Source organism: Cnephaeus nilssonii (assembly GCF_951640355.1).
Source record: "Cnephaeus nilssonii genome assembly, chromosome: 19".
NCBI classification, from domain to species: domain Eukaryota; kingdom Metazoa; phylum Chordata; class Mammalia; order Chiroptera; family Vespertilionidae; genus Cnephaeus; species Cnephaeus nilssonii.
In genome coordinates, this window is record NC_137090.1 from 51,089,471 (window position 1) to 51,108,491 (window position 19,021).

The window sequence follows — 19,021 nt, forward strand, 5'->3', positions numbered from 1 at the left end:
AGACGTGCACCTTTCCAAGCCCAATCTTTGAGGACAGGGCTGTTGTTTGTGTTGAATAAATAACAACCAGTGTGTAGCTGACAGACACAGACTCACTCACAGCAGTTACCCTTTTTCTACACGTTTAACACAAGCGTTCCACACTATTATAACAAGTCTTAGGATATGAAGCAGAGGAAGTTGAGTCTGGCTACATGGATGAAATAAGTTTAGTTGAAAACAGTCACTCCATGTTTGCCACACTTTGCATTGTAACAGTGCCTTGCTTGGAGGAGGGAGAGAGGATGCCTTAGACTAGCAGTGCTTCTCAACCTTCCTAACGCCGCGAACCTTTAATACAGCTCCTCACGTTGTGGTGACCCCCAACCATAAAATTATTTTCGTTGCTACTTCGTAACTGTAATTTTGCTACTGTTATGAATCGTAATGTAAATATCTGTGTTTTCCGATGGTCACGACCCACAGGTTGAGAACCGCTAGCAGGGTCGCCTAAGGCCATCAGAAAACACAGATATTTACATTACGATTCATAACAGTAGCAAAATTACAGTTACGAAGTAGCAACGAAAATAATTTTATGGTTGGGGGTCACCACAACATGAGGAACTGTATTAAAGGGTCGCGGCATTAGAAAGGTTGAGAACCACTACCTTAGAGAATATGTTGGAAGTAAGCAATGAGATAATATAAGCAATTCAAAATGAGAGAGAGAGAGAGAGAGAGAGAGAGAAAGAGAAAGAGAGAGAAGCATGTGCCAGACTATTTCCTGCTGAGGGCTCTCATCCAAAGCTCAGCCCAGCACCTGCCCTCTCCCAGTGTGAGCCGCCATAGTGTCACCATGAAATAGTAAACTCCATTTACAATGACACTCAGACTGCACGTCACTCTCCCAAATGTGACTGTTGACGCAGCAACCAGCACCCATGCCAGGTGCACGTGGGTCGGGCTGACTGTTTCCCTAACCTTTTCTCATAGAGCATGAGTGTGCTCTCTTCTTCATCTTGGAATGGAGGCCGCCAAAAGATAAGAAACCCGATGCATTCTTGCAACACACATGCTACCTCTCCTGTCCCCGTCCACATCCACCAGCACAGCCTCTCACTCTCCCTCCCTTTCTCACACCCTCAGCTTTCCCACCGTCCTCAGCCAGGAGGAAGTCTGTGAGCAACGGGGACACGGTGAGGAGCCCCGACGAGACAGGCTATCTGGCACGTGCTGCAGCCACTGCTGCGTGACCCCAGACAACACGGTTCTAATCCACTCACGTTCCTGAGTGCCTACTACAGACATGAGGACCTGCTGGTACGGAAAGCAGGGGAGTGTGTTCTCGGGAACTCACAGCTCACTGAGAAAGGACACTGCCCTACGCACACGATCCCAACACCAGGCAGAGGGCCACTGCGTGGAGAGGGAGATGTGCCTCTGAAAGCTACTGGCAGATGGCTGTGGAGACCCCTCCTCTCCTCCTCTGCCTCCAAGGACCTCCCAACACCACACTCCATCCACCATTCCCCTGGTCCCTTCAGGTACGGCCAGGGCGGCCACCTACATCGCTGGGACCAGAATACTAGTATGTGGCAGTGCTGACTGGGTCTCCTGAGAATGCACTGAAGTCAGTGCTGGGCATGTCCCCACACTCATGTGTCAGTCGAACCTCACCCCACTCTTGAGGAAAGAGGAAAAGAGGCAGCCTAGCCCTTTAACTGCTGCTTGTCACTTCTGTGCCAGCTGGTTACGCGGGGGCCACTGCGCAGTCAGCAGGTGTCAGCAATCCAAAAGATTTAGCACCAATCGCACCACCAAGGTGTCAAGACTTCTGCTATGGTTCATTCCCCGACATGAGAGCTCTTCAAATGTGAACACACAACGGCCATAAATCCTTGAGTCAGGGGGATGCCTGGGCCCAGCGCACAGAGTGGGGCCTGAGTCCCAGCAGCTCCCCATCCAGGCCTTCAAGCCCATGGCCTGATGCGGGAACCCAGCTCTGCAGGGACAAACCTTCTTCTTGGGCAAGTTATGCTCTCCCCACAAGGCCATTTTACAGATGAAATGTGAACCCGGTGAGAACAGCCGGCACTGTGACTGGTGCCTACTTTCTTTTTATCTCTACATTTCTTTTTATCTCAAACAGGCAAGCCGGTTCCAAGCCACGTACATGTTCCCGGGAGGACAGGAACCTCGGGTTTTTGCCCCTGCTGCAGCCACCAAAGCCTTGGACAGACGGCCTGATGTCACCACTGAGCATCTCATACACTGCTCTCCCGCTGGGACGCAGGCACCTCAAGGCACTGCGGGGCCACCACGCCCTCGCTGGCTGGCAGGGAGACAGGCACGATCCCTTCCACGGGTTCAGAGGAGGAAAACGAACCCCTTATGTTGACTCTGACAGCAGTCTGTCCACTGCCCTCCCATCCAGGAGGCCCGAAAGGAAGGTCCCTGAGGAGGGATGGAGCGCAGGTCCAAGTGCTGGAACCCAGCCTCGGAATCGTGCCTCCAACACCCTCTCCTCCGCTCGGGGACAAGGGTGTGCCCGGGGCCGGAGGGGTCACAGCCGGGACTGTGCCGAGCCCTGCAAAGCCTCCGAGACTTGAAGAGGCCTGTGCCCCTCCACCTGCACTGGCCTACTCGTGCAGCTTCGTGCCCAAGGCTCGGTAGCAACACCACCCTCGTCAGGAGTAAACACCCCACCACTCTCCCCAGGGGGACAGCAGACTCCTCGGGGGCAGCATGGCCTCTTCCTCCCTCCCTCCCTCGCTCGCTGTGGGCCGTGAAGGCGGCCGTGCTACTGCCTCTCCTTTCAGAGGGGCCTGTCTCAAGGACAGTCTGACTCGAGCTGCAGGGGCGTCAGCGCTCCGTGATGCCGTCTCCACGGTGCATGACAGGGCTTACTTCTCCCTCACCCCGATCCGCACAAGGGCGGCCTCTCGGCCCCTTTCCCACGCTGATATCCCGTGACGGCCATGCTCTGCACACACAGGCAGCTGTGGAAGGAGGACATCGTGGGTGGCCCAGCCCCTGCCTTTCCCTCTCCTATGCACTGCGCTTCCTGTATCTGGTGCCTACGTCTCCTGCCTGGCAGTGGCACCCAGGAGCGCTGCGTAACCCTCTGGTTACATGCAAGTCCCACTTCTCCCACGAAGGTGGCCGGCCCTTCCCACTGATCTCCCTGTCGGTCTAAGGCGGTGGTTCTCAGCCTTTCTAATATCTGTGTTTTCCAGTGGTCTTAGGCTCTACAGAGACCCGCTAGCAGGGTCGCCTAAGACCATCGGAAAACATTTAAGATATTTACATTACGATTCATAACAGTAGCAAAATTACAGTTATGAAGTAGCAACGAAAATAATATTATGGTTGGGGGTCACCACAACATGAGGAGCTGTATTAAAGGGTCGCGGCATTAGAAAGGTTGAGAACCACTGGTCTAAGGCAACGCCACCCTGCCCTTCAGACCTAGCCCAGCTCATGTCTTCCATGGAAACTTCTAGCAGAGTCTGCTCGCCCTAGTGCACTCTACATAGTTCCCTCTGATCATACTGCTATGTCAGCTGAAAATGGCCGCAAAGATCCCCTTCCCTGCCCCAGAACCTGAGCATGCGACCTGAGCTGGCAAAGGGAGGTGCAGGTGTGACTGAGGTGAGGATCTGGAGATGGGAGGTCAGCCTGGCCGAGCGGGGAGGCCCTCCCTGGAACACAAGCGTCCTCACGAGAGAGGCAAGGGAGAGCCGACACCGAAGGGAAGGAGAGGCACGGGTTCTCCCGGAGCCTCTGAGGAGCCGGCCCCGCCCTGCCGGCCCTGGGCTTGGCCTCACCCGGAGACGGGTTCTGCACGCCTTCCTCCAGACCAGCGGTCAGCAGCCCGTGGTCCGCGAACTCCTGGTGGTCCGTGAGGTCTGGAAGACTGGCGACTGCGCTCCAGGCGGTCCGAGAACAACCCCGTGCTGCTTCCCGCCTCCGGGGTGGTAGTTTGCTAAGGCAGCCACAGCGGGGCGTGGATACCTACACTGTGTTATCAGTAACCTTGCTCCCCCAAATGAAGACACCCTCAAGTTCACCTTGGACACACTTGAGGCACTCAACAGGCATTTGTAAATGAATGAATCATCAATGTGCAGTGTACGTGGGCGTGCTGAAAGACATCCTCTTCCAGAATAGCCCCCACCTGCTCACCCGTTTCTGAGATTCCACCCGTGGAACCCTTTCCTGGGCTGGGGGAGCTTTCCCACCCTGCTAGGGAAAAGATTCTTGTGAAAACTGTTTTGTGGAATGGAGGGAGGGCAGGAGAGATTAAGACACTAACACATTAAACTGACTGCTCACAATTAATACCGTAAGTGGATCAGCTTATCACACTTTGCCCGTTTAGAAGGTCCAAAGCAAAAGACATGTCCAGGGAGGAAGCTCGGTGCACCAAGGATGGGGTCCTGAGGAGGAGGTGCAGTACAAGGGCCTGAGAAGCAAGGTGCAGGGACTTTGCTCCTGGAAGACTGCAGCCTGCTGTGTGTGAGAGTGTGCAAGCATGTTATGCACATACATGCACACACCAGGTACTAGTTACTTGCCTTTTTTTTTCAGCCCAAGTATTTTCTATTGCTAACTTTCATAAAATGACCTTTTCAACAGTTCTTTCCCTGCTGCTACTTAATTCGTTTTCTAACCAATTATTCTAAGCTGCTCACTTTCCTAAAACCCGAAGTCATTTCTCTCTCTGAGAGGAGGGAGCCACCCAGCCCATTGTCACAAACACTGGCCCTGCAGCCAGAGGAGTCCACTCACAGCGCTGCAGATCTCCACAAGGGAGCCATCCTCTGCTGCTGTCCTGGTGCACAGCAAGGGCCACAGAAAGCCCTCCACCAGCCCCATGGAACTGCTGCCCAACCACCCATCACCTCCGTCCATCCCGAAAAGAGCTGCACACACTCAAGAGCTAGACAGATGGCACCCAGTGGAAAACAACATGTAAACCATTGTCAGTCTTCTCTGTTAATTCATCGTGGGCGACCACAGTCTCCCTGCTCAGTAGCTGCAGGCGCCCTGGGGAAGTCAGCGAGAAGAGAAGAACCTGGGATCTCAGTATGGCTCAGGGGCGCTGAACAGAAGCAAGCAGGTAATTACTCCTTTGTTCTCCTTGACTCACCACTTAGGTAACTGGGAAGAAAGGCAAGCACACAGTCCCAGTCGCCAAATCCTCGCAGTGTGGTCTATAAGTCAAAGAAGGCGGATTCTCGGATTCTCGGGGGCAGGGCAGGGGGGAGCTTCTTAAAATGTTTACAACAGACTCAATCACCAGAGTCAAGGACGATGGCAGACCGACTGACACACCCTACCAGCCAACGTGCGCAGAGCTTCTCCCGCACCGGGACATGTTATCCAACGTCCTGTCTCAGCAGGCCAATAGCAGGTCCTGCCTCCAGGTGCTCACTGTCCTGTGCAGGGAGGCCCACATGGAAAAGAGAATCCTGGGGACAGGGACAGAGGGAGGAAACCATGTCTGATCTACGCCTTCTCTTGGTTCTTGACAATGACTGAGGGTTTCTGCAGAGCCTTCCTACCACACCTGACAGGTGTTTACTTGCCCCTTTCACCTGACCCTCTTTAGCCACTCATTCCTGTATGTTCTCTAATTCTTTCCACCCCAAGCTTAGCCTATCCATGTAAAAGAGCGCCGCCTCAGACTCAGGCCCCGTCTGTAAAACATGAGCCCTTCTATTCCCATCCACTCCCCAGATCGGGACCAGGCAACCAGGGAACCCAGCTATCACCCCACTTACCGGTTGAGCCCCATGTGCCAGTCTGTGACCCCCTAAGCTGGGTCTCCCCACCAATAAAACAAAGATCTAGACCGAGGTCATGTCTAGAAACCCCTCTGCTCTAACCTCCAGAAGTCTGCTCTGTTCTTCCTCCAAACAGTCCCATGATTCGCCCCTGGTGGCTTCCATGTCCCAGCTGTTCCATGTGGAGCATGTCACGGGGCCAGCATGCAGAGTTGTACATGACAAGAGAAACCTACCAGAGGCAGAAGGGTGCACTTCCACTGGCTTCACAGGCCTGTGTCTCCCAGCTCCTCCCCAGCTTAAGTTAAAAGGAGGGAAGGGGAGAGACTTCAAGTCCAGCTCTCAGCTTCCAGAGAACAACATCTACACTGAAAATCCCAGAGATGCCCGGTTGGCATGGCTCAGTGGTTGAGCGTTGACCTATGAACCAGGAGGTCGTGTTCGATTCCCAGTCAGAGCACATGCCCGGGTTGTGGGCTTGATCCCCAGTGAGGGGCGTGCAGAAGGCAGCCGATCAGTGATTCTCATCATTGATGTTTCTATCTCTTTCTCCCTTCCTCTATGAAATAAATAAAAATATAAAATAAAATAAAAATTCCAGAGAAACACACAGACAATGCCCCTGCATCAGCAAGGTTCATTCTAATGGGTGAAGTTTCATCCATCGTAGTGAAAAAAATTTAAGGCAAAAAGGCATGTAGCACTTGTAAGCTTCACCGCTGACCCCTGACCTTTTAACAGGACTTCACTGCCCGTGGGGAAGAGTTTCCTGTCCCCCTGGGTTCATCTATGTCATACCTTGCTCTCTCACTTTAACATTTCAAAATAACTAAAAGTTGGCCTCAAGATGCTCTAAGGCAGGGGTCCTCAAACTACGGCCCGCGGGCCACATGCGGCCCACCGAGAACATTTATCCGGCCCGCCGGGTGTTTTTGCCGCCGCTGCCTGTCCTGCTTAGCAGCCGACTTAGCAGTGTGCACAGGAATTTGTTCATAGTGGTTTTTTTAAACTATAGTCTGGCCCTCCAACGGTCTGAGCGACAGTGAACTGGCCCCGTTTAAAAGGTGTGAGGACCCCTGCTCTAAGGCAAAGTGGCCTGCAGGGAGCCACTGAGCACAGGCCCCCCAGTCACCTACTGCCTGCCGCTGGGCAATGACACCAACACCACAGGACTGCACAGCACCCCACCCTCCAGCCAGGAAGCCTGGCATGCGGAGCACAGACTCACAGATCACATTTTATCTTTAACATAAAGACTCACTAACAATTAATCACAACATCCCTCCCAAAGAGGTGAGAACTATTTTACTTGTCACGATTACAGAAGATGGGACAAGGGCCTCAGATCTAAGGCCCCAGGTCCAGAAAACTAAAGCGGGGAGGGGTAAACTCCTCAGCAGGCTGGACTCGCCTCTAGACACCCTGGCCGGTCGGTCCACAGCTCCTGAGCACACCCAGGTTTTGCCAACCTTGACAGCCAGCACGCTGGGCCCTGGCCCACTGAGTTGCCAGTGGCCCCCAGCCTATCTCCCCGCTGCTCTCCACTTTTCCTCACAAACATCAGCCCCTGCACTGGCCTCAAAGTTTAACTAGAATGATTGTTTTTCACACATCAGCCAACACTGGCAAGCATTTACTACTCTTAAAAGATTCAAAAAAAGGTTAATTCAGGCGTCCTCAAACTACGGCCCGCGGGCCACATGCGGGTGTTTTTGCCGTTTTGTTTTTTTACTTCAAAATAAGATATGTGCAGTGTGCATAGGAATTAGTTCATAGTTTTTTTTAAACTATAGTCTGGCCCTCCAATGGTCTGAGGGACAGTGAACTGGCCCCCTGTTTAAAAAGTTTGAGGACCCCTGGGTTAATTATTTTGGGAAAGTGCATTAGCGAAATGATCAACAAGAGGCACCTCGCCTGTGCAGGCACATGGGTGACTCGGCCGCAGGAGGACACCCTTCAGCCAGGGCACACCCTCACTGCGGCTGGGACAGAGGCTGCAAACATTCCACAGCTTCAACTCCAGCAGCACCAGGTTGTATCCGCTTAAAAATTCGTATCAAGGTTCTGTGCAGAGCCCACTGGACAGTCCCCAGCCTGTGTGTGATAGCACCCAGAGCCCTCGGGGAGCGTGGGCACCCACAGGGCCTGGGGGGCTGTCTCTCTTCACCAGCCCCCAACCTGCTCACGGGCTAGTGTAAGGATGAAAACACTTCTAAGTTCAAAGTTAATTTTTAAAACTACCATTATATCACAGCAAGCAAAGGGCTGGAGAAGAGCAGCTGATGAGGAGGGAAGCTCACTGCAGGCTCAGTAACGCTGCAAGGCTCCTATGGAGGGAAACCATGCAGAGAGGAGGACCTTGCTCACGGCCACTCAGCCACAAACAGAGGAACTGGATTAAAACCTACCTTTCTGGACTACTCCAGCCATGAGGACAGAAGAGAAGCAGTCCAGAGATGGAAGACGCTTACGTCGCCTTGCCATACTAGCAGTTAGCAGCTGTGCGTCACTGCAGGTTGCCCAGGACCAAACCAGAGAGGGTCGGACCTGCATTACCACCATTTGTCCACCATCCAGAACTGAAATATCATTGCTGACATGTACACATAAGGAACTGTTTGACATTGAAATTGGGTCTCAAAAGAACTGTTGGCCCAGAAAGAAACTCACTACGGACTGATTCATTTGCCTTTCAGCATAACCATTATTGCTTGTCTCATTTTAGGTTCTTATAAGTGTATTTCTAGTAGCACATGATCTCACTCATCTAGGGGAAATGATCAACAACATAGACAGATGAACAAGAACAGACCCAGAAACAAGGAGGCATCGATTGGACTGTCGGGCCTCAGGGGGAGGGTAGGGGAGGGTGGGGGGTAGGGGGGAGAGATCAACCAAAGGACTTGTGTGCATGCATAGGAGCCTAACCAATGGTTAAGGACAACAGGGGGGTGGGGGCATGTGTGGGGAGGGGTGTGGGATGGGAATGGGGGGATGAGGACAAATATGTGATACCTTAATCAATAAAGAAATTAAAAAACAAACAAACAAACAAAAAACACCTTTCTGCCCTGGCCAGGTGGCTCAGTCAGTTGGAGTGTTGTCCCATGCAGCGAAATTTTGCAGGATTGATCCCCAGTTGGGGCACATAGGAGATGCAACCTATCAATGTATCTCTCTCACATCGATGTTTCTCTCTCCCCCTTCCTCTCCCTTTAAAATCAATAAACATATCTTTGGGTGAGAATTAAAAAAACACACACCAAAAACACCCACATTTCCTGGACTCCTAAACCAACACTCTTCCTACACTCCCCGGACTATCAGCACCGAATCCAACAGGCTGGCCTCCATCCCCTGGAGGCTGAAACCATGTGGAAAAAGGCATGAAGGCCAAAGCCAGGGCCAACACATGACAGATTTTAAAGTAAACCTAAAAAACATGAGAGTAACCTGTAACAGATCTTCTCTGATCCCCATCTTGACCGCATCCTTTGAACATGGAGGCCCGCGTCTGAGGAAGCTTCTCTGCCTCACACACAGGCACAGGGCTAATTCATCTTACTCTGACTTCCACACACCTCTGAATCCGCGTTCAAGACCCAGGCTGCAGGTCTGAAGTCAGCGCAGCTCAACGCACTTGAAGACACAGGGAAATTACTGTTAACGGCCAGTCTGTGGCTACCGATAAAACCAAGGGTGGGCAAGATGCTAAGAGCCCGCCTGGCCCTCAGCAGGGCCACTGTGCCCCTTTGCTCCTGAACCTGGACAGAGAGGCAGCCATCGCTAGACACAGCAAAGAACAGGACCACTGAGAAAAGACACCATCGTTCTCCCAGAAGGTGTCTCAAATCAAAGTTCTGTCACTCATGAGTTTAACGACCCCACGATCTCGCTGGGCCTGTTTTTCATCTGTGAAATGAACAGAGCCTCAATCCATGCTGTTGTGAGAACCACATTAAAGACTGTTCCTGAACAGCCAACACAGAGCGCTGGCCGCCCCTCCTCCATCTCCATGACAAGCAGGAAGGAGGCCAAGACCTGCCTTTGCTCCCAGAAGACACCTCTGACTCCCAGGCCACACAATGCCTTGAATAACATGCGTGTCATGGTTTTGTCTGGTAGTTAATCCTCACATGTCCACGTGGGTCTCAACAGCCTGTGAGCTTCACCACGAGAGGGGCCTTCTTTGGCCATGAGTGATTCCCCTGCAGGGCTTTGCTATGGACACAACAGCCACCATGGTTACCAATGAAGCACACCCTCAGCCTGTCTAGGAAAGCTCCCAGTGGTGGGAAACAACGCCAGAGCTGAAAGCAGGGGTTCTCAAATATTAGCACTTCCTGAATGTCTCAGGAAGTGGTTATTTAAACTGTGGATACCTGGGTCTTGCCATCAGGAGATTCCCATGCAGGAGAATGTCTGCAAGATGATGGACGAGGGATAGAGGGCTCAGCTGCAGAGGAGTGAGAGGACCTCAGGCAGGCCCTGAAAGCAGCAGGGCTGAGCTGGGAGGCCCCCTCCCCACTCTCCTAGGCCTTGGCCATCTGTGTCCTACTCAGGGCTTTGACTCAACACCAGAAGTGGCCTAAATTTGTCAAGAGTAAAGTGGGCAAAGTTCCTGAGGTCAAAGCAGCCGCCAGGACTCTGTCCTACAGGAAGCAAACTATAAAGGAGCCAGAAACCTAACCTGTCAGCACTTGGTGTCCTCTGAAGAGCACGCAGACCAAGCCCTGGCTTTACACACAAGCACAGAATCCCAGAGTAACTTCTCTGGCTGGACCTTCGCATCGTATGGAATTGACAAACCCACAGCTGCCCCCAAGAAAAGCACACCCCGAGAGCTAAGTGTCTCCCTCGTATGTCTAGGGATGTGGGTGAGCTTAAGTCCTTGGCAGCATGGCACCTACAAAGCCATGCAGCTCAGTCTGTCCAAACTCTGAAGGACTCTTTGGAGGAGAAAGGGAAGTCGCACAGCAAAAGGTGGCCCTTACTACCACACACCTGCCTCAGAGGCCTGGGTACGATCTTGTCGGTTTCCATGCGGGAGAGACCAGGGCCCATTTGTTTCAGCAGACAGGGTTCAGGAGCATTAGACCCATCGCTTTCATTTTTTTAAGGAAGATTATGATACATGCTCCAACCTGGGTCAACCCTGAGGACATTATACTAAGTTAAATAAGCCAGACACAGAAGGACAAATACTATATGGTGCCACTTACATGAAGAACATAGGGAAAATATTCAGATTTAGAAAGTAGAATGGGACTGCTGGGGGCTGGGGGGAGGGGAACTGAGGAGTTAGTATTTATCAGAAATAGTGTTTCCGTTTTGCAAGATGAAAAGAATTCTGCAGATGGATGGGGTGATGGTTGCACAACAATGTGAATGTGCTTAATGCCAAAGAACTGTACTCTTAAAAATGGTTAAAATGGTAAATGTGTTACATATATTTTACCACAATTTAAAACAAACAAAGCTTAGACCATCTTTCTGCCTGCTTCCTTCCAGCCGGAAAGGAAGAGAACCGGAAAGCAAGAGCCAGAGCGTCACTGCTCAGCCTGCTCTGCCTAACACCCAGCCCTGCTTCCTTCTGGACTTGGTACTTCCCGGAAAAGCCTTCCAAATGATCTTTGCGTTCTGATGATGCCAGCAACTTAGCCTTACACCAGGCCCCAAAAGCCAAAAGAAGTGGCAGCCCGGCCAGTGTGGCCCAGTGGTTGAGCGTCGACCTAAAAACCAGGAGGTCATGGTTCGACTCCCGGTCAGGGCACACGCCTGGGCTGCAAGCTCGATTCCCAGTGTGGGGTGTGCAGGAGGCAGCCCATCAATGATTCTCTCTCACTGATGTTTTTCTCTCTCTCTCTCCCTCTCCCTTCCTCTCCGAAATCAATAAAAATATATTTTAAAAAAAGAAGTGGCAGAATTTGGTACAATAATGGGCGGATTACAGGAGGAAAACAAAAGTAGAGGAGAGAGGCGGTAGTTTGGGGTTTTTAGATTCTTTACTGTGTCCACTCCTGAAAAACCAGAGGCCCAGCCCCCCGCTTGTCTGTAAGGCTGCCCTGAGCCCACCTCACCTCAGCCTTCCTTCCTTCCTTCCTTCCTTCCTTCCTTCCTTCCTTCCTTCCTTCCTTCCTTCCTTCCTTCCTTTTTTTTGAGCTACCTGGCCAGCATGGCCCCTCTTTTATGTATGTATGTATGTATGTATGTATGTATGTATTATATGTGTACATATCTTACCATTGCCCCCCCACCCCACTCCCATACATGCCCTCACCCCCCCGAGTTTTGTGTCCATTGTTTATGCTTATATGCATGCATACAAGTCCTTCGGTTGATCTCTTATCTCCCCCACCTCTCCCTAACCTTCCCGCTGTAATTTGACCTTCTGTTTGATGCTTTACTGTCTCTGTATCCATCTTTTTGTTCAACAGCTTATAATTTTCTTTATTATCCACAAATGAGTGAGATCATGTGGTATTTTTCTTTCATGGACTGGCTTATTTCACTTAGCATGATGTTCTCCAATTTCATCCAGGTTGCTGCAAATGGTGAAAATTCCTCCTTTTTATGGCAGCATAGTATTCCATTGTGTAGATGTACCACAGTTTTCTGATCCAGTCATCTGCTGACGGGCACCTAGGCTGTTTCCAAATCTTTGCTATTGTAAATTGTGCTGCTATGAACATAGGGGTGATATATCCTTTCTTATTGGTGTTTCCAGTTTCCTAGGATATATTCCTAGGAGTGGGATTACTGGGTCAAATGGGAGTTCCATTTTCAGTTTTTTGAGGAAACTCCATACTGTTCTCCACAGTGGCTGCACCAGTCTGCATTCCCACCAGCAGTGCACGAGGGTTCCTTTTTCTCCGCATCCTCGCCAACACTTGTTGTTTGTTGATTTGTTGATGATAGCCATTCTGACAGGTGTGAGATGGTACCGCATTGTCGTTTTGATTTGCATCTCTCGGATAATTAGTGACTTTGAGCATGTTTTCATGTGTCTCTTGGCCTTCTTTATGTCCTCTTTTGAAAAGTGTCTATTTAGGTCCATTGCCCATTTTTTAAATGGGTCATTTATCTTCCTTTTATTAAGTTGTATAAGCTGCCTGTAGATGTTGGAGATTAAACCTTTATCAGTGATGTTTTGTTGATAGATTTTTTTGCTGTAAAAAAGCTTTTTATTTTGATGTAGTCCCATTTGTTTATTTTCTCTTTAGCTTCCATTGCCCTAGGGGCAGTATCAGTGAAGAAGTTCTTTCGGCATATGTCTGAGATTTTGCTGCCTGTGGATTCCTCTAGTATTTTTATGGTTTCCCGTCTTATGTTTAAGTCCTGTGTCCATTTTGAGTTTATTTTTGTGTATGGTGTAAGTTGGTAATCTAGTTTCATTTTTTTGCATGTATCTGTCCAATTTTCCCAACACCATTTATTGAAGAGACTGTCTTGACTCCATTGTATATTGGTTTGGGTTGATATCTGGATTCTCTATTCTATTCCATTGATCTATATGTCTGTTCTTGTGCCAGTACCATGCTGTTTTGAGAACAGTGGCTTTGTAATACAGCTTGAAATCTGGTATTGAGATCCCTCCTACTTTATTCTTCTTTCTCGGGATTGCTGTGGCTATTCGGGGTCTTTTTTTATTCCAGATGAATTTTTTGAGAGTGTTTTCTAAATCTGTGAAATATGCCATTGGTATTTTAATGGGGAGTGCATTGAATCTATAGATTGCTTTGGGTAGTATGGACATTTTAATGATGTTGATTCTACCAATCCATGAACATGGTATGTTCTTCCATCTGTTTACGTCTTCCTCTATCTCTTTTTTTCAGTGTCCTGTAGTTTTCTGCGTAGAGGTCTTTTACCTCCTTAGTTAAGTTTATTCCTAGGTATCTTAATTTTTTTGGTGCGGTGGTAAATGGGATTGCTTTTTTAGTCAGCTTGCATTTCTTTTCCTCGTTTGGGAAGATTGCCTCACCTCAACACCCAATTATAGGGTATGTGGGTGCAGTAAGAAAAAAACTTCCCAAGTAAGAAAAAGTGATTCCTAAAAGTTAGTCCCAACTCAGAGCCACCCAGAAGAGAAAGGCAGCAGTCTGTCCTGAGGGCCCAGACCCAGCAGAAACCCCAAGCAGAAAGGCCTCTCAGAGCAGCGCTGAGGCAGACACGACCCAGGGACTGAGCCCTCCTCCTCTGCCTGGGACTCCTTGGCAACCACAGCAACTGCTGTGTCCCTCTTGGTCCCAGCGCAGGGACCCAGACAAGCCCTCCCCTGCCCCTCGCCGTTGTTCTCTGGAGCCCTCTGGAGGACGTTCTTCCTTCTGCTAAGGAACCATTAAGAGCTGCACACACAATACACCTAACCCCTCTCCCAAACGCACCTCAGCTCCTACCTTCTCAAACTGAAAGCAGAAATTCTGCAACAATGCATTTACAAAGGGGGTTAGTTCAACTTAACAAATATTTACTTGTCTTTACCATATAAGCCTCAGGCCAGACAATGCAGAAAGATACCAAGAATTAGGGCCTAAGCCCAGCTGGTGTGGCTCAGTGGTTGAGACAATTTTCCCAAAAAAGGAAAAGAAATTTCCCAAATGCAACTGGGAGGCCACGGTTCGATTCCTGGTTAGGGCACATGCCTGAGTTGTGAGCTCGATCCCCAGTAAGGGGGCATGCAGGAGGCAGCCAATCAATCTCATCACTGATGTTTCTATCTCTCCCTCTCCCTTCCTCTCTGAAATCAATAAAAAATTAAAAAGAATTAGGGCCCAACAATGAAGAAAAACACACACACGTCACAATCTAGTTGTTAGGATAACATTTAAACAAACAAATAGTAATATTGTATAAAAGTCAAGTGACAATTTGAAAGAGATTGTGACTAAGTTTTAAGGGAACAGCCCAGCTATAAAACAGTACAAAAGTTAATACATGCAGATTAACTATGGAGGTCTAGGGGGCCGGGGGTCTCTGGAGCAAAGCTTGGCTGGGGTGGTAGCATCAATGGTGGCTACTGGCTGCTCAGAGCTGCTGGGCTTGGAGACCACACCGAGTGGGGCCATTGTCCAGGCGGGAGAGCCTGAGCATGCCACAGGAAGTGGTACCTATGCTGCCTGGGTAAAAGCCACGCCTATGCAGTTCTGCTAGCCCTGTGGTCACCTGATGTGCAGGGACACTTCACAGAAACTCCTTCATACAAGAAACAGGCCCACCCCTATTCCTTGCCTGGCACTTACCATACGAGCCAGCAGGCTAACCCTGCCCCATCGCCTCTCTCATTCCCAGAAAATCTGATGGCTGAGTCCTTCCGTACCTTTTAAGAACAGGGATGACAACAACTCATGTTTTCATTTTTAAAAATTTAAGTAAGTCATTGACAAGATCTCACTGTTTCTAAGCCTTGGCACTGCTGACCTCTGGAACCCGACACTCTCTTGTGGGGGGTGCTGTTCTGTGCATCATAGCACATCAAGCAGCACCCCTGACCTCCACCTACCAGGGCCAGTAGCAACCCCTTCTCTCCACACAGCTGTGAGGATCAAAGATGACTCCAGACAGGGGAGCCCTTAGAGGCACTTGGTCCCCACTGAGGAAACCTCCAGCACGGCTAGAATTCCACTCACACACACACTGCCTGAAAAGCTCTGCTCCAGGTCTCAGGACTCCTGCTGGCCAGGGCGAGGGAGGGCGTCTAGGCTTCAGGAAAACTGACCTCTGGGCTGGAGCTCCAGGATTCTGGATCATGCTCATCCGGCAAGTGGCCATGAAGAACAAGGCCTGTTACAAACCACTGGGGAACAGGAGCCTGCCTGTAAGCCACATGGGCAATGGCCGATGATGCTGACCACGGGCCGCTGGCACCTGACTGCCCCTTCACCCAACCTCTTCGTAAGTGCAACTCAGACGATTCCTTGCAATCTTGCCCAAACATAAGGGAAAATCCTTACACATGAAATGCTGCTTTTTCAAAACAACTGCCACGGTTGTTTTTTTCACTCATAGAAATAATGCCACTTTCTTCCCTGGAGAGGCAGTGTATCTGTACTGCCCACAGTTTGGGCAGATCAGCACTAACTGGCTCACAGGGTCCTGAAGCTCCAAGGTCATCTGCCAGAAAGTGGCCCGTGGCCCAAACTCTCAACTCTGGGCATTCCCCCAATGCCCTCCCTGCAGTCCAAGTTGTTCTTGAGGCTTCTTTCTTTTCTCACGTCACTAGCACAGCTCCACTTCTGCCCAACCAGCATCCAGGTTGCTGGGAGACCAAATTGTACTGCAAGGTGTCAGTCCTCAGGGCTCAACAGCTCTTGGGATGCAGCATGTGCTCTGCGTTTGTGCCCACACAAAGGTGTCCCCAGTAGCCACCCTCTTTGTGCCTGTGCAACTGAGCTGCAGGGAATAATGAACTGTGCTGGACTCCAGTTAGACCTACAGAAAGATTTCCTGACCAGAATAATCGATGTGCAAGGAAGTCCAGGGAACTCTTTTCGGGATGGTTCATTGCCCAGCCCAGTCCGAATAGAACCCAGTAACCGGAGGCTCTTCTCTAGTTGCTAGTCTTCGCAGGGCTTCTGAACAGGTCACAGGCAGCGGGGAGGACACAGTGAACCAACCTCCAGGCTCCTAGCAGCCCAGTTCCTGCTCCAGCGCCGCTGCAGGCACCTCAGCCAAGTTGGGAGAACTCATGGGGAGCAATGGCTCTGCCTCTACACCTGCCGCCATTCCTCAAAGGAAACGAGTGTCCAAGTGAAATCAGTTCCCCCACTCCCACCTCTAGCGAGTTCCAGCGCCCCATTAGCTCTCACCTCCAGCCCAGTCACCTCAAATCACTCTGGATCACAGCTGTTTCCATGGTAAGAACTCTCTGTGGCCCATCCACATTGCACAAATATGCTCACAGAAAGAATGAGAAGGAAGAAAGTTCTTTTTAAGAAGGAACCAATGAGGTGACAGTCAATAAAGAACTAAGTGTCATACCTATTAATTCCACACTAGATATCATACCTATTAATTCATCCCAGAAACAAAAGAGAGAAAGCATCACAGTACAAAGATTAGGACCACGCGTGAACGTGAACCCACTTATATTCACCTATTAGCTGCAATAACCACCCTAAAACCCAAGTGTCCACATAGTGTGAGGCCCTTGGGTAGACAGTCATTTCTGCTCACACCTCTAGACCCTGCTTTCACCCTTCCTGCAAAGGGATGGGTCAACCTATTTTACATGGTGTGACTAGATTTTCTAGGATAATCCCAATTTTAAAATGTTGTATAAATGAATGCACTCACATTCACATACTCAAATGGAACCAGAAAAGATGCTCAAATTCTCCATCTCCAACCCTTTATAAAGCTTGGAATTCAGTCACACCTTAGTCAGGAGACCAATCTCCTTTAGAGAAAAAAATCAGTACACAAATGGGTAGAAAAAGAAAAGCCAGGACATTCTACCTGGTTGGTTTTCGAGTTTGCCTCTGGACCAAGAGCAATAAACACTCATCCAGACCAGGAAGCAGGAAGCAAACCGGGGGGTGACAGGGCAAGAAGGACCTCTATGCCCTGGCTTAGTGACTACAAGAACAATGACAACCAGGAGGCTTCTGAAGATCAGTTGGATGAGCAAGACCAATTACAGCCATGGAACAGAAGGGCAATCTTGGGACTACAGCAGGTGACCATGTGCCCAACTTCCACAGGCCTGTACAGCACAGCCAGCCTCCACCTGCCCTGCAGGTCACAGCCTGCTCCACTTCTCCTAGGAGTGCTCTGGCCACGTCCAGCTCCTAGAAGCCATGGACAGCAGTGACTTCCTCCCGCACTACTTACTCTCACCCATGACACTGAAGATGCTTCAAACCAAAGGTCTAGGTTTTAAGGGTCAGCTCTAGCGTTACCACAAGTTCTTCAAAAATCCCAGGCTCCAAAACAGAAGCCCAAGTGAGAGCACACACATGCTGTGCTCACAGATGATGCAAATGCAGCCACAATGAAGGGGCCTGGCGAAGCTGGAGACAAGGAGGGGGCCAAGGAGGACACTCACCATCTCATCCAGGGCGTAGCGCAGGAGGCCATGCTCGTAGAGGATAAAGAACCGCCGCTGCCATTTCTGCAAAGGAACACGGAGTGGGTGTTTAGGAGGGTTTTGGCCCTGATCTCCCCTGGCTGAGCCCTGGTGTCTGACAAACCTGTATTTAAAGAATGCCGACTCCACAGCTGCCATTTCTGAGGCAGATGGCAGGAAAGGAGGGCCCCAGGCGGAAGAACAGAGATTTATTATTCAGGACTGGGCCAGAGGAGCCCAAACCACCCAGTATGCTTCCGTACAAGTTACTGAGAATTAACAAGATGTCTGATTTGTTTTAACTGCAAGCTTCAGGAGCAGAAATGTCTCGATCACCTTTTTGTATTCTTTAGGTACCCCGCACAGAGCTTATCACATGGTATGTGTCAGTATTTATTTATGAATTATCTGACACGATATGGAATAACCCGAGAACACCAAGCACTGATCCCCCACCTCTGAGAAAATACAGGGAACTGCTATACGAGGTTGTTCCAATGATGCCCAGGGGACGGGAGACAGGGAGAGAGCCAGCTCCAGTACTCACTAAGAAGTGAGCTAACAAAAACCAAAACTGCGAGTGGGAACAACTAACTCCGATGTCCAGGGAGCATGCGACTGGCACTAGGGACAAGGGTGGTCCAATGGCACTGACAGTGGAATAAAAGACCCACGAGGGTATGTGCCTTCTTCATGAGGATCCATTACCGTTTTCAACATTTCAAAAAGCCCAACACAGTTCATACTTTTACCGGCAATAGGGCCACAAGAACTAACTAAAATATCACGTCTCTTTGCTTTGGGCCAGAATCACATCATTTATATGAATGGTTTCCCATTAGAACCTCACTATAAATGGTTCCTGCTGGCACTGAGGCCCAGCTCTCCCGCCTGCGGCAGAAACGGGACACGCACAGAGCCTGACAAAGAGGACTGCAGAGGACTGGTCCACGCTGGGTGTCCAGGGAGAAACTCTTCCTGACAAACATTTCCAAGGCACTATTTGTAGTCTCTAAAGACAAAGCCCATTCTAGAAGGAATCCCAAAGGACCCAGACACAATACAAGGTCTGTGGGGCCCACAAGCCCCGCCCCAGAGTATAGCATTCAGGCTGGGGGCAGCGGAGACTGAGACAGGCCAGAGGCTCTCTGAGTGAGCAGAGGATAAGAGGGAGCAGAGCTGG

General features: G+C 50.2%; 1 protein-coding gene across 1 annotated transcript in view; it reads right to left on the reverse strand.

The window, feature by feature from the left end:
• MPRIP (myosin phosphatase Rho interacting protein) overlaps positions 1–19,021 on the reverse strand; it is a gene marked incomplete at its 5' end in the record, with an annotated part of 198,347 nt that overhangs the window by 128,208 nt on the left and 51,118 nt on the right. The window contains one exon of the mRNA XM_079799122.1: positions 17,818–17,883. Within this exon, the coding sequence (XP_079655248.1) occupies positions 17,818–17,883 (66 nt within the window). The remainder of the gene's footprint in view (positions 1–17,817; positions 17,884–19,021) is intronic.